General features: G+C 47.2%; 1 protein-coding gene across 4 annotated transcripts in view; it reads left to right on the top strand.

Moving 5' to 3' along the window:
• Nucleotides 1-24,191, top strand: part of ACAP2 (ArfGAP with coiled-coil, ankyrin repeat and PH domains 2) — a 402,961-nt gene that overhangs the window by 177,732 nt on the left and 201,038 nt on the right. For all 4 annotated transcript variants that reach the window (XM_078666362.1, XM_078666364.1, XM_078666363.1 and 1 more), the window contains exon 8: nucleotides 7,370-7,465. In XM_078666362.1, the coding sequence (XP_078522488.1) occupies nucleotides 7,370-7,465 (96 nt within the window). The remainder of the gene's footprint in view (nucleotides 1-7,369; nucleotides 7,466-24,191) is intronic.

Raw genomic sequence — 24,191 nt, 5'->3', positions numbered from 1 at the left:
GATATGTATACCACAAGACCCCCCTTAGATCTGCCATGTGGAGAAGGGCTAGCAGAAGAATGGAACGTTAAGTACCCTTGTATATGCAATGGGTCGATTGTCCATGTCTCTTGGAAACACATTATTTGATGGGAAGTGACAAAAGCCAGCCATGATGCCGATAGCATTCTGGATCGCAGTCCGGCCACATTCCAGAACAATATGGGCAAGAGGGAGGTCGGTGATGGACCATTGATAGGTGCTGGCCTTCCATTCTGGAACAGGTTTTGTTGTACTAATGTGAGGTCAGAATTAAGAGTTAAGGACGAGCTTTCTTGAAAATCAACGCGCAGGTTGTTAGAGTGGAGTTGGCAACCGGCGCGATGATGAGTGTATGCGCCCAGCGGGTCAGATAACGTTTCCGATATTGGAGGGGACATAGTTATGATCGGGAGATGTGTCGGTACTAGAAAGTCAGTTTGCGTAGGAGGGGGAGGCCCTGGGGTGGGAGAATTCCCACCAGGCGGGTCAGTAACTGTTGGTGGTCAGTCCACCATCTCTAAGCAGTCATACCTATTGTGTGTGGGGACGCCCCTCCACTCTGACAAGGGCATGGGGTTTCTACCTCCTTGTCCCTGCCAGTTTATCCGATCCGGATTTCTAGGCCGAGTCCCTACCTGAGTCCAATTCCACTCCAAAGGTGAAGAAGGAGGGTGGGCGGGGGGATAGAAAAAAGCTAGCCTTTTTGTTCCGATGCCGTCAGAAGATGTTTGGTCACCCCATGGACAAATGTGCTCTACAGTTTGGGGGTCTTCGAAAGTTATTATAATACAGTCTCCTGGGATTGTTTTTTGCTCCTTCCCTATTTATTTATTTATTTATTTATTTAATTTGTATGGCGCGTTATAACCACAGGGGTCTCTAAGCGCTGTCTGACCATATTTACGTGATAGATGTTATATTCACTTGAAACCAGCTGTACACCTAAGGTCTACTCCATGCTTGTTTGAATAGTGCGGTTTTTAATTTTTTTCTGAAGGGAAGTAAATTACTCTCCTTCCTGAGCTCTGGATCCAATTTGTTCCATAGGGCTGGGATTGTGTTGGAGAAAGCACGGCCCCCCACCGTGGTCAATTTAAAGCGGGGCTGAGACAGGAGAGTGGCGTCCGACGAACGCAAAGTCCTACCCGGTATGTAAGGGGATAGTCGGGATTTTAGGTATTTTGGTGCTTTGCCATGCAAAGCCTTGTGAGCAATGCACATCCCTTTGAAGACAATTCTCTGGCGAACTGGTAGCCAGTGTAACTCCTGCATCAGGGGAGAGGCATGGGCATTTCTAGGTTTTTTAAATATCAGCCGAGCTGCATCGTTCATGACTCCCTGTAGTTTGTCCAGCAGCCGCTGTGGCAAACCTAAATAAAGGGAGTTCCCGTAGTCCAGCCTAGCCAGAATTGTGGCTGAGACCACGTGTCTCAAGGTAGAGAATGAGAGTAGGGCCGCGATCTTCCTAAGTTGTCTTAACAAGCCTATACTGGTGCCTACTACGGTGGTAACTTGTTTTTCCATGGATAATTTATTATCCACATATAGGCCTAGGCTTTTGACTGCAACTGCCGGCTTTGGGGGTACACCCAGCTCCATTGGCCAAAATTTATCACTCCAAGGGTTACCCGAGATGGAAATGGGTAATACTTCCGTTTTATCCGGGTTGACTTTTAAGGAGTTCTCGGACATCCAATTGACTGTGGTTTTCAATATGTCCTGTAGCCTGGTGGGAGCTCCTGGCCCATCATCCAGCCGGATGATTATCTGGGTGTCATCGGCATAGTTGTACACTAGGCAGTCCATCCTATTCAGGAGAGCAATTAGTGGTTGCAGGTAGATGTTAAAAAGTAGTGGAGACAAGGCAGATCCCTGGGGGACCCCGCAGGTGATCGGAGCAGGGGTGGAAAATAGATCCCCCAGCTGTACTCGTTGTGTCCTACCCTGCAGAAATGAAGAGAGCCATGCATGTGCTGTACCCACGACGCCAAAGGATCTCAACCGCGACAGAAGCTGTTTATGGCACACGGTGTCAAACGCCGCGGAGAGATCCAATAGTACCAGGGCGCTCGGTGTTTTTACATCAGCTCGCATCCTTAGCTCATCCAAAATGGATAGCATAACTAGTTCCGTGCTGTGATTAGCACGGAACCCTGCCTGATTAGTCTCCAACAGGTTGTTACTCTCTAGATGGCCTGATAATAGAGCTAACACATGCTGCTCAATTACCTTGGCCAAGAAAGGCAGCTGGGAGATGGGCCGAAAATTTTTCAGACATTTTGTGTCTGCTCCAGGTTTCTTCAATAAAGGGATCAGGCGAGCCTCTTTAAAAGCTGAAGGGATCTGTCCTGTCCGGAGAGAGGTGTTCAGTAGGTGCAGAACCTCTTCCTCTATTCCTGGCATTGCCATCTTGAATATGTCAGGCGGGCAGGGGTCCACCAAGGAGCCTGATTTGACTCGGCCTGTGATTTTAAGTAATTCCTGTTTGGAAATAAGAGATAGCTCAGCTAGAGGTGGAATGTTTAGCGGGCCAGTGAGGTCCGGTATGTGCGGACATTCGAGGGGTGCAGTTTCTGCAATTTCACCCAAGATGTCGGATATCTTCTTTACGAAGAAATCCTGGAACCTCTGACAGTCCTCCTGGGTGAACTCAGGACTTTGCTCCTTGTTCACCCTGAGCTCCGCCAGGACCCGGAAGATTTCTTTTTGCGGATTTCTAGCAGTGGTTATTCTTTCCTCAAAGAAAGCAGCCTTCCTTGATTGTATGGCTAGTTTGTACTGAGCTAAGGATGAGGTATATTCTTGTTTGGAGATAGCGTCGTACTTTTTACGCCATGCCCGTTCTTTCTTCCTCACCCCGCGTTTCATCTCTCTAAGGGAATCATTATACCAAGGCGCCCCGGCTCCTCTCGCCACCTTCTTCATCCTGCGGAGAGGTGCCACCACATCAATGGCACTCCCTAGTTTATGCTGAAGATGTCTGCATAGAGCATCAACGTTGGCATCCTGCTCTATGTCTGAGGGATGGTGTTCTAAGAGGTGGACCAGTTTTTCCCCATCAAGGTTTCTCCATTTGCGGGCCGTTTTCCAGCCCTCCTCAGGTTTGGACAGGGGGCCCCTCAATGTGAGTCTACCCTTAATTAAAAAATGATCAGACCAAGCACAAGGAAGAATTTCCGTGATACCCTGCGCTGGCATGGTAGTCCAGACTAGGTCGAGCACATGACCTTTCTCGTGTGTTGGTCCCTTTACCTGTTGGATGAGACCTAAGGAGGAGATCGCCTCCTCCATCTGTAATGCTTGTCCTTCTTTAGGGGACTTTTCCCAGTGATAATTGAAGTCTCCAACGATCACCAATTTATCGTATCTTGTACACAGGTCCTGGACCAATCTTACAAAGAGGATAGGGAAGTCAGGCGATGCCCAAGGTGGCCGATAAACCACCAGGCACACCACACAGACTGCTCCCCTCCTGAGCTTAACCCCCATAACCTCAGCTCCTCCAAGGGTTTCGAAGAGGAACCTATTGGCACGGAGGCATGACTTATAAAGAAGGGCTACTCCTCCTCCTCTCTTAGCTCCCTCCCTGTTAAAATGAATAGCCAAATAGTTATCTGGGAGGGCCGCCACCAAGTCGGGCGCTGAACAGTCCTCCAGCCATGTTTCAGTAAGCGCGAGGACATCTAACTCCCCGTCTTCCAGGAGTGTAAAAACCTCTAACCTATGGCTCTGCAGAGAGCGAGTATTCAGTAGACCGTAGCTCAGGGTGTGGACTCTACGAACTGAGATAACACTATTATTAGCAAACGGGGGAAGCGGTCGGTTCATCGTCAACCAGTGGAGTACCTTGTTTTTTAGTGACCAACCGGGTTCCTCAGAATTGATGTGCAACGCTGGAACCCCAGTCATAATAACTACATACGGCGTTGCTTCTGGAGGGAGGTGAACAGAGCGGAAAGAATTGCGTCCTGTGTTGTAAGCCGCGTTCTTAATAGCTGGTGTTTTAGCTGGAGGACGTGTCGTTGGTAGGCTAGGATGGTTAGCCATTTGGGCAGAAGGACCAGGCAGGGAGGGTATAGCAGGTTTTTTTGCAACTAAATTAGTTGGTTTTTGCTGTAATTTAGTGCTAACTGGGTGGGCAGGGGTATGAATAGGAGTGTGATGAACTTCCGCTATGGTAGTCACCACTTTAGGGGCTTGTACGGTTTGTTGGGGGATAGAAACCCCGAACTTTGTCTGATTTGGGTTGGACTGATTAGACACAGTAACAGCAGGCGTTGAGGTCGTTCTGTTCGTAGGTTTTAATTCAGATGTTAAAGTTGCTAGTAAGTTTTCGATCTTGGATAGCGCCAATTTGATGGGGTTAAGATGAATTTTAATTAGAGCCTCAAGGGCAGCTAGAGTGTGGGGATCTTGCACCGAGGGGTCCCGCCTATTACCTATATTACCGTCAGAAACTGTAGTGGGATAGTCAGAAGAAAGATTAATTATTTCCGACGATACTATGGTAGTAGGCTGTTGAAAAGTTTCAGGTGGAATTAGGGGTTGGGCTAATGTAGGAGAATCGTCAATCGGTTGAAACAGGGAGACCTGTTGAGAATCATTAATAATTGTGGGAGGGTTATTAACATCTTTCTTTCCCTGTCTCTTTTTTGGGATAGCGCCTTCCCGCTGTCCCCTCAAGGTAGGGGATGGGGGGTTCTCCCCTATGTTGGAAAAAAGGACGGGAGTTCTCTCGATCGAACGGGAGGGATGTGATACAGAAGGTTGAGATAATTGCGTGGTTGAGAGGTCTATGGATACTGATAAATCCACTGTCCCTGGAACAGACGGAGTCTCATGTTGTGGGGTAAGGACCAAGGGGCGTTGTGGGGTTAAGGCAGTGGCCAGTAAGCCTAAAGAGGAGCGTCTGGCTGCAGCTAGATCTAATGAAACCCTTCTCTCTAACAAAAGAACACCCTGATTAATTGCATCATTAGCTTTAGCAATAAATTGGTCTATTGGACCTACAATCTGAGCGACATGCGCCGCTTTGCTATTTCTTGTTACTCTAGGAGACATGTTAATAGGATACACAATAGTCAATTACACAGCAAAAGTGAAAATAGGAAGTCCAACTGAAAAACAAAAATACAAAAAGATGATTTTAGTGGGGGCTCGCTAATCAATTGTTAATAAGGTGGCCCAGTCCAGTCTTACCCGGTCTGTAACGGGCTAGAACGGGCCCGCCCTTGGCCCGGGCTTCGCCCGGCGTCCCGCGAGACGGGGGTGACGCGCTATTTCAGCGCCTCCTGGCGCGCAGATGGCGCGGCCTGCGCCGCTTTGACTGCTGGGGATTGTAGTTGTAGAGATCCCCCCTCGCACCGCACTCCACTCGGCTGCGTGACTCAGAGTATCAAGAGAGTCGGGCAGCGGGAGGCGGGAGGACAGGCAGCCAAGGATTGATGGGCTCTGGAAGTTTCAAACAGCACAAGGTAGGTAGGCGGCGAGATTTTTCACTTCTGGACAGCTTCCCCCCCTCGACCGGGGTGACGCGCTATTTCAGCGCCTCCTGGCGCGCAGATGGCGCGGCCTGCGCCGCTTTGACTGCTGGGGATTGTAGTTGTAGAGATCCCCCCTCGCACCGCACTCCACTCGGCTGCGTGACTCAGAGTATCAAGAGAGTCGGGCAGCGGGAGGCGGGAGGACAGGCAGCCAAGGATTGATGGGCTCTGGAAGTTTCAAACAGCACAAGGCAGGTAGGCGGCGAGATTTTTCACTTCTGGACAGCTTGAGGTGATTTAATCAAGAAACACATTATTAGGCTCCTTAGATCATTTTAAATTTGTATATAACAAAGTAATTTAGTTTATTGCAAAACTCCTTAGAGGATATTATTTGAGAAATGCAATAAGCAGTGATATGAGGAGGAAAGGGCATCAATATGATTGCAGGCTGTATCAATCTCACCGAGTCTTAAACAGCTTCTTTTGGGAAGGCCCCCTCAGTTCACAGTGCAGTATCTGTGGATTCTCGCCCATCTGTGTCTTGGGCTCAGAGGCCACACGTCTAGTGTCTTCCCACAGATTACCATTGGCGACAGTGTGGCCTGCCCATCCCACCTACCCAGTCTCTGCAGCTGAGGCAGACATGCGGACCCAAGGTAGATGCAGTGCCGATCAGTATGCCGCCTCTGGTGCAAGTGGCCAGAGTAGGGACCCACACCAGGCTCATTTCCAGTGCTGGGTGGCCGAGCAGGCCCTCGCCTTGGGGGCGGCATCTGTACTCCAGCCCCCATCCTTATCAGGGCCGGGTCTCACTGCGACAAACTCTGCTGCGTGGCTTAGGTGCAGCATACCAACCATCTCTCTTGGTCGCTCACCTCTGTCACCAGGGCCACTCCCCAGGGTCTTGCCTCTTTGTTGCGGGCATACGGGGCCAGCACCGACCAAGCGGCTATCTTGGTCCCTCTCAAACTGGTGGCGTCCCCCCGAGCTTGAGTCTGCATCCCCACAGCCTCCGGTGGCTGCATCAGGTACAGTGCAGTGTAAGGATCATCTGGCGGCGCTAGACGGCTATGTTGAAAGGTTCTGATTGACGCAGATTATGTTGCACAGGTTTGGGATCATCTTGGAGCCAGGCACTCTGGTGACCCCTCTGTGATACATTTTTTCATTCAATGGTAAGAGACCACAGAAGATGTGTAGCACCCTGTTAGACTCTGTTTATTTTCTCCACTCCACTCTCTAGTGTGCTTGCCCCTCCAGTACACTGCATTGCTAATTTGCCCGAATTAAAACAAGTGAAACTTTATAGTTGAATTCATCAATCGAGCAAGAATTCTGAGACCCCTAGGCTAAAATCAGATTCTAAGACGTTTACCTGGGGTAGATAAATGAGCATAATTTATCATCTCTTTTGCTTTGTTGTTGTCTCCAGAACCCATTGATTGCTTAACATTCTTGCTGTTAACAGATGCAATCTATTATTGAGAATGAGATTTTAAATTATACAACCACATTCCTTGTTGATTTTTCTGTTTGAATGAATGTCTCCAAGTTAGGCAAGTTTTTGTAAACATGTGATGACCAGTAAGTACCTGATTCCTGAGCGAGGGCTCCTAGAAATGTATTTCTTTTAACCAACCTAGGCCACGTTTAGGGGTTTCTACCCACCACAATTTATGACTTCGAGCTTTCATCTCTAATTGCTTTTCATAGTCCATTAGCAATGATTACAATTGACTAAAGATGGTTATTGCTTTTTAAGTGTTTGTTCTATTTATCTGTTTGTGATATATGGAGAAACTATGCATGCATAGGAAACATATTTTGGTTTGTATAATAGTTATCCATATTTTCTATTGTAGATGTTATCCTTCATGTACGCACACCTAGCCTTCTTCCACCAAGGCTACGATCTCTTCAGTGAACTTGAACCGCACATGAAAGAACTTGGTTCACAGGTAATTCATTGAAACATTTTCTTTAATGTTAAGTCTTTAAGTTCTGCATTCTCTATTCTTCCATCGGTAATCAGATGCTCTTCTTTCTCATAGTAAATGTGTCTCAAGTGTCATGTAATATGGAAGTACCTATCAACTGACCCTCTTCTTAGGAATTCAGCTTGCGTCTTCTTGTTTTGGCTTCACCAGGGTTATTTTAGGGACTTCCTCGCCTTTTATTTGGGGGTGGGAGAGATAGGTAAATGCCCATTCCCAGTTACAATAGGGAGTGCAAACAAGGGACTGAATAGACTGGATAACAGATAGGGACTGGATAGATAAGGAAGGTCAGACAGATTAGTTAGCATGTGTGCTAAAGTGAGCGATGGGTTGGAATTTGTATTCCCACGTTGTATTTTGCAAAGTATTCATTAATCCTTGGTTAGTGTGGTGTTTGTTTAGCAGACTTTTTATCTTAGTTGGGCAGGATAAGTCTCATGCCTTGTTGCTACTCATGCTTTTTGCTCTTGTTGCTTTTATTTTGAGTCTCTCCCTGTCATCAAGGCTCTGCTATTCTTTCCTCTCCTTTAGGGTCACCACTCCCACATTCTCATTATTATCATTACTTTTTCTGTCACAGTCCAGGACGTTAGTTTCCTTTCTCGCTTTCCATGTGTATTACTTCCCACCAGTTATTACTGTAGTTTGTCTGGATGCCAGAATCACAGTTTCACTTCTGTTTCAGAAAAGCTTTTCCTAAATTGCTCGAATGCCCACTGTTAACTCTGTGATTAGGGTCACTTCTGCAAACTAGGCATTCCTTCCACTGGACAGGATATCTTTTAAGCCCCTTGCTACTGGTAGTATCTTGTCCGCTCAATTACTCTTCTGTGAGAGTGATCAAGATATTAAATCTCACTTTGTTTCTTTCACATAAACTTTGTGCATTTCTTATATATAAATACTCATACTCTGAATGGAATTTTAGAATGTCTGGGAACTACTGTGCAGAAATCTGTTTCACCCTCCACTTCTACAAGCTTTCCAGAATCCATAGCCCTGTTACCAGTGCCTGGTTCTCTAGTTCTAGGCATGAAACAAGCCAACGTTTTGTCATCATTGGCATTTAATTAATTTCACAGCGCTTAATTCCTTTTGCAGACATTGTCTCTGCTTAGGATCCTCTGATTTTTTTTATCCAGACTCTTCATGTTTTACTGCTTAATATTTTGAATGGTTTCCCTCATGTTAGAATGACAGTTATCCCATTGGAAAGGAATGTCTTAATTGTGGGTGTACATGTTCTTCTGTAGTAGGGGATCTCTGTGTATAGTCATGATCTAGTGAATAGTCCCGCCCATGTGCGTGGACCCCGGAGCAATCAAAAATAATCTCTTACAGTGTCAAAAAATGCAGAAATGCATAGACACTTAAGAGAGAATTTAAAGACAGATAATGCAGCCAAAAAGGCTACACTGTCCAGTACTTCAACTAGAAATTCCACCATAAAATCCACAAAACAGCAAAAGCCTGTACAGATTTCCATTGCTTTAACAGCAAACTCCCTCAGGAATGATAGAGGGAAGAACCTGGACAGACAAGCCCCATAGGCTGCCATTATGTGGCTTAAATAGGATACTGTGCCTTTAAGGAACCTTCCAGAACCTTCTCCCAGTATCCCAGAATGCATAGCAGGTCCAACTTAGTTTCAGTTCTTTTTTCCGGCTCCTGCAAGCAGGACCCTGGAGCATTGAGCTCTCCCTTTTCAAGGGTTTTGTTGGTGTTTTTACACTAAATTCGATTTTTGGTGCTTTTAAAGTACTTTAGTGACTTTCTTCTTGGGTTCCTGCACTCTTTTATTGCCCATAATGCCAGCATTATTTGACAAATGCCCGGAGTGCTCCAGGAAGAAGGCCAAGTCAGACCCCCATGAGGTCTGTATCCTCTGCCTTCCCTCTTCCCACATCCCTGAGGACTGTGTGATCTGTAGAGGCTTCTCTGGAAGGACCCTGAAGGAAAAATCAGACTTCAGGGACTTGAAGAAAGAAGATTGAAGGCACGAGGTGGGTCAGGAGGGGCTCCTTCTGCCCATGCTGAGGCCTCTGGGGGGCTCCCCAGGGGCAGGAAGTCCAGCCCGCGCCCAAGATCTCCGTCTGGGTCAGTTGCGATGACCACGACGTCGAGAGGGAGGTCCACGGCCAGTTCCCGGTCTCCCCAGGGCTCTGGGTTGAGAAAACGTCGCCCGTCGACGTCGAGGGACGTGTTCCGGCCGCCGTCGAAGCCGGTGTCGATCTCCTCGTCGTCGGCGTCGAGTGGTCGACATCGGAGGACCCGGCGTCGGCGCTCGCCGTCGAGGCGACACCGCCGTTCGCCGTCAAGGACATCGTCGTCGAGGGGATCCTCGTCGTCGAGACCGCCGTCGAGACGGGAGAAGTCTCCGGCGCCGAAGACGTCGACGTCGAAACATTCAAAGGGATCGACGTCGAGACGTTCAAAGAGATCGACGTCGAGGCGATCCAAGAGGTCGAGGTCGAGACGTACGAAGAGGTCGAGGTCGCCGTCGAGGCACCATCGCTCGTCGTCGAGGTTTCGTGGTTCGTCCATCTGGTCGGGGTCGACGTCGAGACGTGGACACCGGTCGACGTCGAAGAGTGAGAAACGGTCGACGCCGAAGGGCCGCTCGACGTCTAAGGATCCACGGTCGTCGTCTGGGCACCGATCTTCAGCGTCTGGAGGCCGTAAGGACAGGCCTAGGACTGTGGGGGGCTCCCCACGGTCCGAACAGGATGATGGCTCGCCGGGAACGGCGTATTCCGAGGTTTATACCCCGAAGAAGCCTTCTGCACCTCCTTCGCTGCCTCCTTTACCGAAGGGTCCGCCTCCGAAGGCTCCGACCCCTCCGCCAGTGCCTCCTCTGCCGGCTCCGCAGGCCCCGCGTCCGGTTACTCCCCCGCCCCCGGTTCCGCCGAGGGCGGTGTCGATGCCCAAGTTTCCGACGCCACCGAAGAAGACTCCTAGGAAGCCTAAGGCTTCTGAACCAGGGAGGCCAACGGAACGTCCGAGACCCAAGAGATCGAGGTCTCGCTCGGGGAGAAGGGACAGATCTAGGAGTGGACGTGGTTCTTCATCGAGATCCAGGCATCGCCATAGGAGGCGTAGGTCCAGGTCACGTTCTGCATCTGGGACCCGTTCTTACTCTCCCACACTGTCTGATTCGCCGGAGACTAGAGTGTCCCCGATAGACGATATAGGCACATTCCAGGAGGTTCTCCTGCGTGGAGCGGCGAAGTTGGGGATCACGGTTGAAGCGCCTACACCTTCGACTTCGGTGATCTTTGAGACATTACATAAAAAACACATGTCTCGCCCCCTGCTGCCTCTGGTGCCGGGGCTCCTCGAGCCGGCTGAACAGCTCTTCCTGACACCGGCAGTGGTGAAGTCTGCGCCTTCCAGGCTCCTCAAAAAGTCCAGAGCTCCGGACTCGGACCCAGCCTTCTTCAGAAAGGACCTGGTGCCGGATTCGGTAATTGTGACGGCGGCCCGGAAGCTTCATGCCACCTCCCCTGCATCCACGGTGCCTCCAGACAAGGAGAGCCGCTGGATCGACTCTGCTGGTCGGAAGGCGTGTGGTACGTCCTCCTCTTCGATGAAAGCTGCCAGTGACTCGGCGTTGTTGGGACGTTACGACCGTGCACTGTGGGACTCAATGGAGCAGTTTGCAGACCTCGTTCCTCGAGACCGCAAAGAGGACTTCATGGAGATCGTCCAGGAGGGGATGCTGGTCTCTAACCAGGCCATCAGCGCCGCGGCGGATATCTCCTTGCTGTCTGCGCACGGATACTGCCACGGGATTAACCAGAGACGCCATGCTTGGCTCAGGTTGACGTCGCTTAAACCGGAAGCACAACAACGTGTGGCGAATCTCCCGTTTTCCGGAGATACCCTCTTCGGAAAACACGCGGATGACGAGATGGCCAGGATGAAGGCCGAGGCGGAGACCCTGACGGCGGTGGGCTTGGAGAAGCCCAAGGAGAAGAAACCCTACCGCCAGTTTCAACGGCGGTTCGGGTCGCAGGGTCGTGGAAGGGGGCAGTCTGCCGGACAACATCAGCAGCAGCAACAGCAGCAGCAGTACAGAAGGCCCTTCCAGAAACGCCAGGGGGGTAGAGGTAGACAGCAGTCCTCTACCGCTTCCAAGGGCCCGGCCGGGTCTCGACCCTGAGCAATTACTTCCCCCTCGTCCGTTACCCGCTCCGGTGGGGGGAAGCGTTCAATTTTTTCTGGCAGAGTGGAGAAAAATTACTCAGGACAAGTGGGTGCTGAATATTGTTTGCAATGGATACAGTCTGCGTTTCACCAGCCCTCCTCCATCGATTCCTCCCGTCAGCTCGCAGTATCAACTGCGCGAGCTTCAGGCGGAGGCAGACATTCTGCTAAGGAAAAGGGCGATAGAAGACGTACCTCTGTCTCAAAGAGGAAGAGGTCTTTACTCTCTGTTCTTTCTTGTCCGCAAGAAGGACAAAAACGAGTTCAGGCCCATTCTGGATTTGCGACAGGCAAACAAGTGGATTCGCAGAGAAAAGTTTTGCATGCTGTCGTTGCATCAGATCTACCCTCAGCTGCAACGAGGAGATTGGATGTGTGCCATAGATCTACAGGACGCATACTTCCACGTGCCCATTGCATGCAAACACAGGAAGTTTCTGCGCTTTCAAGTCGGCACCAATCACTATCAGTACACGGTGCTGCCCTTCGGGCTGAAGTCTGCACCCAGGACATTCTCGAAATGTATGGCAGTGGTAGCAGCACACCTGCGGAAGAACAAGGTGTTTGTCTACCCGTACCTGGACGATTGGTTGATCAAGGCCTCCTCCTTCTCGGAAGCTCAAGCACACTTCCAGAAGACGTGCGTTCTCTTGAACAAGCTGGGGTTGCACATCAACATGTCCAAGTCGGTCCCGATTCCGGTCCAGCGCATCCAGTACTTGGGAGCCTCCATCAATACGCTGTCAGCAAGCGTGTCTCCTTCGGAAGAGCGACGTTTATCACTCCTTCGGAAGGCTCAGGCTCTCATGTCTACTCCATCCACGACAGTGAGGACGGTGTCTTCTCTGCTGGGATCGATGGCCTCGTGTATCTTCCTGACGCCACATGCGCGGCTGCACATGAGACCGCTGCAGGAGTGCTTGGAGGATCAATGGGACCAGAGGAGAGGATCTTGGGACGACAAGATACGACTGTCTCTGCATGCTCTTCAGTCTCTGAAGTGGTGGTGCTCGAAGGAGAATCTCCTCAGAGGGGTTCCCTTCCACAAGGACATTCCCACACAGACTATCGTGACGGATGCTTCTCTCCAGGGCTGGGGAGCGCACTCCGGAGACCTACAAATTCAAGGGACGTGGTCCCAGATGGAGTCCACGTACCACATCAATTTCCTGGAACTCAGGGCTGTGCACTTGGCACTGAAGGCTTTTCACCCGTCCTTTCAGACCAACTCTCTGCTTGTTCAGACAGACAACACGACAACGATGTATTACCTCAACAAGCAGGGGGCTCGAGATCGCGCACTCTGTCGCAGGAGGCGCAGGCGATCTGGCACTGGCTTCCGGCTCGAGGACTGTCGATAACGGCCACCCATCTGCCAGGTGTGCAGAATGTTCAGGCAGACGAACTGAGCAGACTCATTCAGGAAAACCACGAATGGGTCATAAACGACGAAGTACTAGGAGAAGTCTTCGCAAGGTGGGGAACTCCAGACGTGGATCTGTTCGCCACCGCCGAAAACAGCAAATGCCGAGGCTTCGCCTCCAGGTACTACCAGCCGGGGACGCTGGGGAACGCGTTATGGATCAACTGGTCGAACAGCTTTCTGTACGCTTTTCCACCAATTCCCCTGATTCCGGCGGTTCTCATCAAGCTGTCCCAGTCCAGGGCGCAGATGATCCTGATTGCCCCGGAATGGCCCAGACAGTGGTGGTTCATGGACCTGCTTCACCGCTCTCTCTCCTTCCTCACATGAAGCTGCCGTGCAGGCCGGACCTTCTCACGAAGTTCGGGGGGCGGATGGTTCACCCCAACCTCTCGTCTTTGAGTTTGGCGGCATGGCTCCTGAAATAGTGCAATATGGCCATCTGAGTCTCCCAGAGGATTGTATGGACATACTGAAGGAGGCTAAGCGACCTTCCACTAGGACTTCTTATGCTTACAAGTGGAAGAGGTTTTGCATCTGGTGCAAGTCTAAGAACTATGACCCTACGACATGCAAGGAAGATGTCATCCTTCCATATCTACTACATCTGGCGCAGTCGGGCCTTAATGTCCATTCCATTAAGGTTCATCTGGCTGCTTTGACTGCCTACAGGAAAGGCCCTTCACAGACTTCCTTCTTCCAGATCCCTGTGATCAAAGATTTTTTGGAAGGCTTGAAGAAAGTGTTCCCTCCTGTCAGGCTTCCTTCGCCTTCGTGGGACTTGAATGTGGTGCTGTCCAGATTGATGAAGGAGCCTTTTGAACCCATTCATAAGGCTTCGTTGCAGCACCTGTCCTGGAAGGCGGCGTTCCTCGTGGCCATTACATCGGCCCGCAGGGTGAGTGAGATTCAGGCGTTGTGTTGCCAAGAACCTTATACTGTGTTTCATGCTGCTAAGGTTGTTATGCGTACTCACCCTAAATTTCTTCCCAAGGTTGTTTCTGATTTTCATATCAATCAGACTATCACTTTGCCTACGTTCTTTCAGAATCCGTCATCTCCAGCGGAAAAGTCTTTACATTCCCTGGATGTGAGGAGGGTGCTGAAGTTTTATCTTGATAAGACTAAAGATATTCGTAGGTCTGACCAATTGTTCATTAATTATGGCTCAGTCAGGACAGGTCTTGCTACCTCTAAACAGTTCATTTCTAGGTGGATTGTGTCCTGTATACAATTGTGTTACTGCAAAGCTAATAAGACCTTAGGGGGTAAACCTAAGGCTCATTCCACCAGAGGCAAAGCTGCCACGACAGCTATGCTTCGCAATGTTCCCTTTGCAGAGATCTGCAAGGCGGCCACTTGGAAGTCAGTCCATACCTTTGCTAAGCATTACTGCCTGGACACTGATGCCAGGGCAGACGCTCAGGTTGGGCAGGCTTCGCTGCGGAATTTGTTCGCACAATAGTGGCGTAATTTTCATATTCTCCACCGCCGCTTGATGTGGGGATGGGCTTGCCATTCTATTCACTAGATTATGACTATACACAGAGATCCCCTACTACAGAAGGAGTAGTTTCTGTCCTGTAACTCCAGTTCTGTAGTAGGGGTATCTCTGTTATAGTCATAAGCGCCCGCCCTCCTCCCCGGTGGAGATTTGTTCAGATACATAATGCTACAGGTCTGGCGTTTTTACGCCTTCAAAAAGAACTGAAACTAAGTTGGACCTGCTATGCATTCTGGGATACTGGGAGAAGGTTCTGGAAGGTTCCTTAAAGGCACAGTATCCTATTTAAGCCACATAATGGCAGCCTATGGGGCTTGTCTGTCCAGGTTCTTCTCTCTATCATTCCAGAGGGAGTTTGCTGTTAAAGCAATGGAAATCTGTACAGGCTTTTGCTGTTTTGTGGATTTTATGGTGGAATTTCTAGTTGAAGTACTGGACAGTGTAGCCTTTTTGGCTGCATTATCTGTCTTTAAATTCTCTCTTAAGTGTCTATGCATTTCTGCATTTTTTGACACTGTAAGAGATTATTTTTGATTGCTCCGGGGTCCACGCACATGGGCGGGACTATTCACTAGATTATGACTATAACAGAGATACCCCTACTACAGAACTGGAGTTACAGGACAGAAACTACTCCTTTCTTTTTATCACTATCCCTTTGTTAAAGGAAGACCTCTCTTTCCTCTTTCCTATTTGCTGTATACTTCCTCTGGTTCTGTGTTCTCCCTCTTCTGATGTCACTTCTCATTGGCATTCTAGATGCTTAACCCCAGTTGTAAATGCGACCCTGGATGAATGCCTAAGGTTTAATATGCATATTTCTGCGGCGGTTGTTACTTTTTTCGGTTCCCACTCACTTATTTCTGCATACAGTGGTGAGTCAGTATATCCAACTCTTTTGTTGGAGTAATAACTGCTTCCCCCGCCTCATTATACAGCCGTGCTGTAGCCCACATACTCACGCGCTTCATTCCTCTTTGCTTGGAGGCACTTGCCTCCTTTCTGTGAGCCCGCTTACAGGGCCAGCATCACCAGTTGGGCTGTTTTGTGCTGCTTGTATGTGACGATCAGTCAATCCTCAAATGACCTCAGCACCCTCTGCTTCGTTGTGCATGGCTTCCTGCCGTAATCACTGATTTGGCCACCGCTACAATTCCGATAACGAACGAGACTCCTCCATGCTAACTAGTTACGCGACCCCCAGCCCTGTCTATGTAAATATTCACAGCTGAAACTTGTAAATATCACTTACTGTTACACGTTATTTATGTTTCGCTCACAACATCACTTGGGACACATTGCACTTTTGCTAAATTGTGTGTACGTCGCAGATATAATTGCAGTACTATCTGTCTTGCTTGTAATACAAAGAAACCATTATAAACTGGTACAAGTGTGTTTCTCTTTTTGCCTCCCTTCCTCTAGCAATTGTAATGCCATTGAGCTTTTTTGTACTAACTGAGTATTGTTCAAGTAATATGCCACAGGAACCATTGTTTTCTGTATAAACGCATTACCCCGGTTCCGTAGTGAGTAGGGTTTCCCTTGTCCTTCTTTTTCACCGCTACACTCTCAGCATGCATTATCTGGGATCATCCCAGTCCCAAGGGACAAGAGCGTCCTGAGGTTTGCAGTGAGGAAGATACTTTCACCCAGAAGTCCTCCCACAAATTTGATTCAAGGATCTAATTCTGTGGAAAAATGTCCCAGATCTTTTAACCACAATTTAAATGACATATGGCTGTTCTTGATTTTGGGGATAGTTACATTCTACTGCCTCAGAGCCTCTTAGCATCAGTGATCCGCTTTTCCTTGACTGGACCCGTCTCTAATTAGATTGTCAACTTGTCCTCTACTTCAGTGCATTATTGAGGGCCCAAAAGCTTGCCACTCCAAATAAACAACTTGTTTTTTCCTGTCTCGATTGCAGTGAAGATACCTGGTTCAGTAGCAGTAGTGTAATCAGCATTTATCTCGCGCCATTGATGGTTGCTGGATAAAATGTTCACATCCATCTTAACAGAGCAACAATGTTTGTTTTTGAAGTCATCTGTCATTTTCTTTATTGTGTTGGTGGTCTGAAAGTTGTTAGTAGCAGATGATTCTGAAAGTTGTTAGTAGCAGATGATTCTGAGCATCGAAGTGCAATTTCATTGTTTAGCCAGTCAGTCAAATAATCTTTATTTCGGTCATAGTCCATAAAAGATACATACATACAATCAATATCATTACTAATATTTACAACTCTTGAAAATAGGAACACAATCCAGTTATCATTCAGTATGTAAAAATGTAAGAAATATAAAAATATTAAAGATACAGGTTTGCAATTCTTGATTGGTTTCTGGGAGGTGAACATATATAAAAAAGATTTTTTTATAAAAAGGATCTTCTCCTGCGCCACATAGCATCGATGAAGCGCGAAACAGAGAATACAAGAGGAGTAGAGGTATTACACTTAAGTATTCTGGGGGCCTCATTGTGATATCTAAACCCCAGATTTTTGCAAAGTTGGACAAGCCAACGTTGCCGTAGGGTTTTATACTTTGGGCAGAAGAAGAAAACATGGGACTCAGTCTCTTCCTTGGCCCCACAAGCCGGACATTCTACTGACTTGTTGGACGACCATTTATAGGAGAAGACCCTAAGCGGGAGTGTGCTATATCTAAATTGCAAATAACGTTTTCTCGCTGCCCTGGGAGGGCCTCGTCTAGGAACGGCTCCACTTTATAATCGTCTTTTATATTAAAAAACTGAAGGGTAAGTGAACCCAGGCCAGAATTACTAAGGGTATCCTTTATTCTATTCATACGATACAAATTGACCAAATCAGCGCGCGACAACTCAGCACAGACTACTGCAGGATTAGACAAAAGATCTGATAGACCCAGTCTCATACTTTCTTTTTTTATAAAAGCAAACCAGGGCAGTTTCTCGGTTCCAGGGAAGCCCAATAGCTCTTCAGTTTCAGATCTAAAATGCGTCAGCTCAGGGGTTACCCAAAGTCTGCGCCAATAGGTAAAGGGCTGTAGAGCCACTTCTTCTTCTATTGGTCTAATACCCATGTCCATTCTCATGGGGATAAGAGGGGTACTAGTTGGAAGAACCAGCACTGATCTTAGAAATCGATTTTCAGTCTTACTGATACCTTCTACCGGACGATGACCCCACAGTTTCGCCCCATATAAAATTGCTCCACGTGCTTGTGCTTTATATATTTCTATGATTGAAGCAACTGGCTTAGAGGTGGATTCCCTGTGGAGTTTAAAAAAAAACCCCTGTGGTCTGAGAAAGTCTGAGTTTAGCCTTAGCAAGTTGTAGGCCCCAATCCATTCTATCGGTAAGGGTGATACCCAAGAATTCAAATACAGTTACCTTGTCCAAAGCGATGCCATTCAGGGAGGGATTGGCACATCTGGTCTTTGGTGGATTGCAGACCATAAACTTAGTATTTTGTGTGTTAATCTCCAACCCCGTTTTATAACAAAAATTGGCAAAGCTGTCTAGGGCGCGTTGGATTCCCATTTGGCGATTTTGACAAAAGGAGAGTATCGTCAGCAAACATTAATGCCACCACCTGTTCGTTTTTTAGTTTTGGGGCATCAATGTCTTTGACCCCCTTGAGGCGGGCAATCAGTGCATTGACGAAGAGACAGAATAGGGTGGGTGCCAACACACACCCCTGTCTTACTCCTCTATTTTCTGGGAATTAAGGTGTTAAGCCTCCCCATTTACCACTCCTAACTTGGGCCAAATTTTCTGAATTAAGTCTCCTAAAGATGTTAAGAAGATATGCTGGCATCCCCATATCCTCCAGTACTGCCCAAAGTATTTGACGGGGTACCAAGTCGAAGGCCGTTTTAAGGTCAACAAAAATTATATAGAGGCTGCCACCCTCTACTCTCACAGTTTTCAATACAAAAGTTGGAGCCTTAATAAGTGGTTGACCGTGGATGTCTTTTTCCTAAAACCGGCCTGATAGGGGCTCAGGATCAGCTGTTCCTCCATCCAGATCTGGAGCCGATCGAGAATGATACGTGCAAATAGTTTTTGACTTAGTTGATCAAGCTGTTCGGACGATAGTTTGCCGGGAGTAGTGGGGATCATCCTTTCTTGAACACTGGTATAATCTCAGCACCCACCCAAGTATCAGGTAATTTAGAACCCTGAAGTATAGCGTTGAACAACAAACAGAGATATGGAACCCATATCTCTGTTTGGTCCTTGTAAAGATCACCAGGGATTTTGTCGAGGCCAGGCGCCTTACCTACTGGGAGCCTTTTTACAGCAAGTTCGACCTCCATCAATGTTATTTTAGTATCTAATTTTTCATTGTTAGTATAGACTAAGGGAGAATTATCGGGGAAGCAATGTGACGCCTCATTGGTATTCTGTGACAATGGCTGGGCAGAGGAATCATGAAAGGGATTAACTTCTACCGCAGGGGAATACAGCATCTGACAGTGTTCAACCCATCTCTCCGGTGCGATATTTGGATCATCAGCCTTTAGTCCATCCCTACTGCCAGATCGTACTATTGTCCAGAATTCCCTCATATCCCTACTCCCCAGGGCGTTTTTTATGGCATCCCATTTGCAATTTTCCCAGTTCTGTTTGGGCTCGGTTTGCACTTTCTTGTACTCTAACCTCCTGCATTTTATTAGTGGTCTGTTCAGGGTTTTAATTGAGTCCAGGAGTGCCCCCTTGGCTTTCTTGCAGTTGGAATCGAACCATGTAGAGGCCTTCCTATTCTTCCTGGGTTTAACCATTGGTGTATTTAATAGATCAGGGAGGGCAGTCACTAGACCTGTGTGTATATTATACATTTGATTACAAAACACTTCCTGCTCATGGTCTATATGACCACTTAGTTCAAAAAACGCCCGATGGACAACTTGGTAAAGGGAACTCATTTTATCTGGTGACTTTTTCACCGTTTGCCATCTTCTGTCATTTGAAAGAAGGGGTGTCGGTTATCCACTCTATTCCCCATTTTTAAACCCATCTCAGGAAGGCTTATGTACCAAATTCATTTAAGTATCAAAGCATTATGGTCACTTTCGTGACGTGGAAGAACCACAAAGTCAATGACCTTAGACCAAGTCCTTACCTCTACCATGATATAATCTATACGGGAAAACTGACTTGGGCAGTTAAACGTAGCATTACCCTCCAGGTCAGATTGGGCACGGCCATTACAGGCTCTCAAAGAGTGAGCCATAGTGATTGAATTCATTTGAAGAGCTAGTGGTGTCCATGCCTTAATTGGAGGTATTTGAAGATCTGGAATGGACCAAAGCGAATCCTCTTTGCTAGTAATAGATTCTATGTTGCCCGGCAGTTGTTCATATTGGCAGTTGAAATCCCCTGCAACAATCAAAGTGCTCTCCCCCTGTACTGCAGAAATAAAATTATCTAAAATATCCAATGTTGGTGATTCTTTTCCCATCCTAGTGGGACGGGAGTAGACGTTGATAAGGATCACACTAAATTTGGACAAGAAGGGAAGTCGAATACATTGGAGATCTAAGGTTGGGGTATCTAGTTGCGTCACTGTGCATCCTAAGTGGGAGCCAATTAGGATGGACAAACCCCCAAACGGTCTACCCCTCTCACCAAGTGAAGCCAGATTGTTGACTGACAGAAAACACAGCCTAAATAAATGTTCCCTGGCCCAGGTCTCCTGGAACAGGCAGACATCAAACTGATCTATAAAATGTCCCCAATCGGGGCAGGATAATTTATTAGAGAGCCCTGCCACGTTCCAGGACAGAATAGTAAGTTTATCGTCAAATGTCATCTGCCCTCCACCATTATCAGTTGAGACCCTTGTAACCGTAGCTGGTCCAATGGGAGGACTAATATTATTTTCACTAACAGAATTGATAGATTCATTCTCCTTATGTGGCCATATAGGCAACGCAAAAGATGACTGATGTAATCCTTCAGTTGCACCATGCCCTATTACATCCAAATTTATTGGAGTATCCCTATTATGTGAGTTGATTCCAGTCCCAGAGATACTAGTGATCTGACCATCATGGGTGGATGTATCAGGGGGGCTTGGTGCATATCTACCTGTATTTAAGGCAACCAGCCTTCCCAGTTAATCTACGTCCACCAGTGGAGCATATCGATTAGATTGGGAACTAGTAGGAGTGTTATAAGAATTCATACCCCGTCTTTCATAATCATTGGAAACCTGAGAGACGCCCACCCTCCGGGAACATGGGTAGAAAAAATCTAGGGTAAGGGCTCTGATAGTCGTAGGATGATCCATAGGGAACGAGGATTGAAATGTTAGTCTTTGGGTAATATCTGGGTGTCTAAAGTTAATAATCACACAATCCCCACAGATGGACTTGTGTGTGGGGCCCACCCAAGCAACCCTCCTTACCATCACAATCTCACCTGCCTTATCATATGGGAATTGCTTATTTTTAGCCAGCCAAAACAGAATCTTATTGCGTAGTTCTAACTGCGATTCTTTATGCCCTTTCTTTAGTTTCGGTATTCCTGCCAGAATAATTACATAGGGGACAGCCTCAGGGGGGAGATTGATTATGGGAAGACAGGATTGTTGAGTCACACAACCACCTTCCCCTGCGTTCTCTACAGCATATGACAGGACACTTGTATCAATAACGGTTGCATTTCTGCCTATTGGTGGGTTGCGGATAGAGGGCGCCCTCACAATATTGGAATTATTCTCCTGCAAACTTTGGGATGGTATTCAGACGGGCCCTTGTCCACAGGCTGGAGTCACTCCAATTACATTTACACTGCTAGCTTCAAGATTTAGGAGAGCTCGATCTTGGGGCAATTTACTGACTTTAGATGACTGCAATGCCCGACTGGGAAGTGATTCCTGTATAATAGGAAGCCCATCGTTGTGTACGAGAGCTGTAGCATTAGCAGTGAATTCCTGGTTAGGGTGGGCTTGCGGTAGATTCTTATTGGGTGCAAGGTTCTGTAGGTGTTGAAGAATGGAGGCAGCTCTTCCCTCACAATCACTCTTCACTGGGCTAAAAAAATCAACCATTAGAACTTGGGCCCAGGGTGATAGGTCTGGTGTAGCGGGACTTGAAGGAATTGGTCAGTGGAGTTCCACTATTGGTTGGCTTCCCAATACCTCTAGCGGACCCTCCCCTTGCTTTTTTCCTTTAGGGCCCCCATTACTGCCTTGTTTGCTTTTCGTTGATTTACGGGCCTTAGCGGTAGTACCCTCAGTTCTAGACTCAATACTTGGTATGGCAATATGCTCATTATTAGATGGAACCACATTTTGATAGTCACTCTGATCTAAAAAGTTTGTTGGATCAGTTAAAGCAGGTGGCGTTGAAAGAAAGCAATCGGGCGTAATTGAAAGACGTCTTTCAGTCAGTTCTATTTCGTTTGTAACAACTCCTATCGCCTTCTGGAGCATTAAGTCAACTGCTGTGGGCACTAGTGGTGAAGGTGGATTGGCCTTTGGTCTAGACCGCTTTACTGCTCAAAGCACGTCTCCCCTGGGTACGTAAAGGGGAATTTGGTGGAGCCATCACAACAAAAAAATAAAATTAGTTGCACAAACAGCGGACCAACCAAGTGGCTTAAAAAACTCACAGTACCTTATATTTAGCGAGTAGATATGGAGCCCAAGAATCCAGAAGTTAGAGGGTTGGCCCAGCTCAGCCTCTTCCAGGCGATGACGGGCCTGCCCTTGGCCAGGGCTTTGCCCGGGCAAGGCCACGCTACAGGAGCCCTGCAGAAGATTTAAGGTGACTCCCGGCGCAGAAGGATGATGCGGCAAGTAAGCGCCCCCGGGAACTCTGGGAAATGGAGTCCCGGGCGCCTTGGGCAGCGTGGCAGTCCCACGTGGACTGTTCCGGTATGGAGCCGCAGGCTGACGTTGCAGTGAGTGTTATTAGCTGCAAGTGTACTAAATAGAGAAGGGAGAGTTTTGGCCAGATATGGACATTTTATGGAGAGTAGGGCATGATAAAATATTTGCAATCTGTGTTAACATTTCAATGTTTTTGTGGTGTACCGTCAGTACATTTCATAAACTATGTACAAACATACAGAAAAATAATTTGTTTCTCTGCATTTAATTAACATGGTCCTTGGATTTGCCCCACTATCTATTTTTTATTGGTTAAATATTAAACTGAATGGTCCCTAAGCTATTTTTCGTTTCCATTGTAACTTTTCTTCAGGTAGGGGACAGTGCTGCAAGCAAATTTTTTTCCAAAGGCCCCCCTCTTCAAATTTGTTTTGTTTAGGTTTCCTTCTGCTTTGACCAAACAGCCTGACTTTTTTTCTTCCTCACAGATTTCCACATATGTATTACACCTTTTTGCATTAACCAGCGATACCTTCTGCTGAAACTATACACCTGTACGTGTTTAAAAGTAGTTTGTCAGTGATCTTTCTACTTTTTACTCAAATTCAACAACTTTTCCATTATTTACACCGTACTATTGACCAATCCGTAGCAGCGTATTCACGTTTGATTTTCTTTTCTGGATTCTCCATCTTGTTATGTGTATTCCTTTGGACTCAAACTATTGAATGGTCTGTTCGATAGGGACTTATTTGAGACATGGTAGCATTTGGTCTTGAGTTGTCTGAGGTGTGGGACAATGAGCAAGATCAGGAGGGACCTTGAATGCTAAGGAAGGCGGGAGGAGGTCAACGTTTTTAGCAGTATTTTAAATATGGGTGGTACTGTAAGAGGACAGAGCTTATGTCTTTGAACATCCTTCATTGCTTAAACACTGAAATAGCATGGCTTAAAATTGAGGGAGATATGGGAACCAATTGGTGCAATGTCTGATTCTCTTATTGTTTTCAGTTACCACCAGACCAATCTGTTGGGATAGATGAAGTCCATTAGTTGAGAACCTCTAGTTAACCACTTGTGAACCATGGTAGAGCAGAGGTTTTCTCTTATGGACATGAACCCTTTTTAGGTTGAGCATTCAAGACCTCTTGTATATAATTTAGTATATACGTATATGTGTATGTACTTTATGGGCTCTGGAGATCAGCCCTGGGACTTGTCTGCTTCCACTTAGAGACTTTTTTGTGTTAAACTGCCTCTATTTAACTTTCTTGATAGAAAACGACCAGTAAAACCCCAGAATTGCTTTCTGGTTGTTCAACTGCCTCTATTTAACTGTCTTGATAGAAAACGACCAGTAGAGGTCAGTAAAATACCAGAATTGCTTTCTGCTGAGTGACTTTCTTTTTTTTAAATGTTTCTGGCACCTGCCTCTATTTAACTTTCTTGATAGAAAACGACCAGCAGAGGTCAGTAAAATACCAGAATCACTTTAGCATTCTCTAGATTCCAGTCCATAGAAATTGTCTTCCACGAGCACCCGTAGGCAATAATATTTTTTTCAAATCTTGTATTTTCAGTGATATGACCACCGAAGGTCCTGATTTTATATCAAAAACAGAGATTTGGATTATATCATTTCCCGCTGAAAGGCCGTATTTCTCTCCATGTGTTCCCATACCTGGCGTGTCACGCAGTTCGGTGCTTACTTTCCCTCCATGTTAAAGAA

This window comes from Lissotriton helveticus, chromosome 11, assembly GCF_964261635.1.
Source record: "Lissotriton helveticus chromosome 11, aLisHel1.1, whole genome shotgun sequence".
Lineage (NCBI taxonomy): Eukaryota > Metazoa > Chordata > Amphibia > Caudata > Salamandridae > Lissotriton > Lissotriton helveticus.
This window is presented reverse-complemented; position numbering and strand designations above follow the sequence as displayed.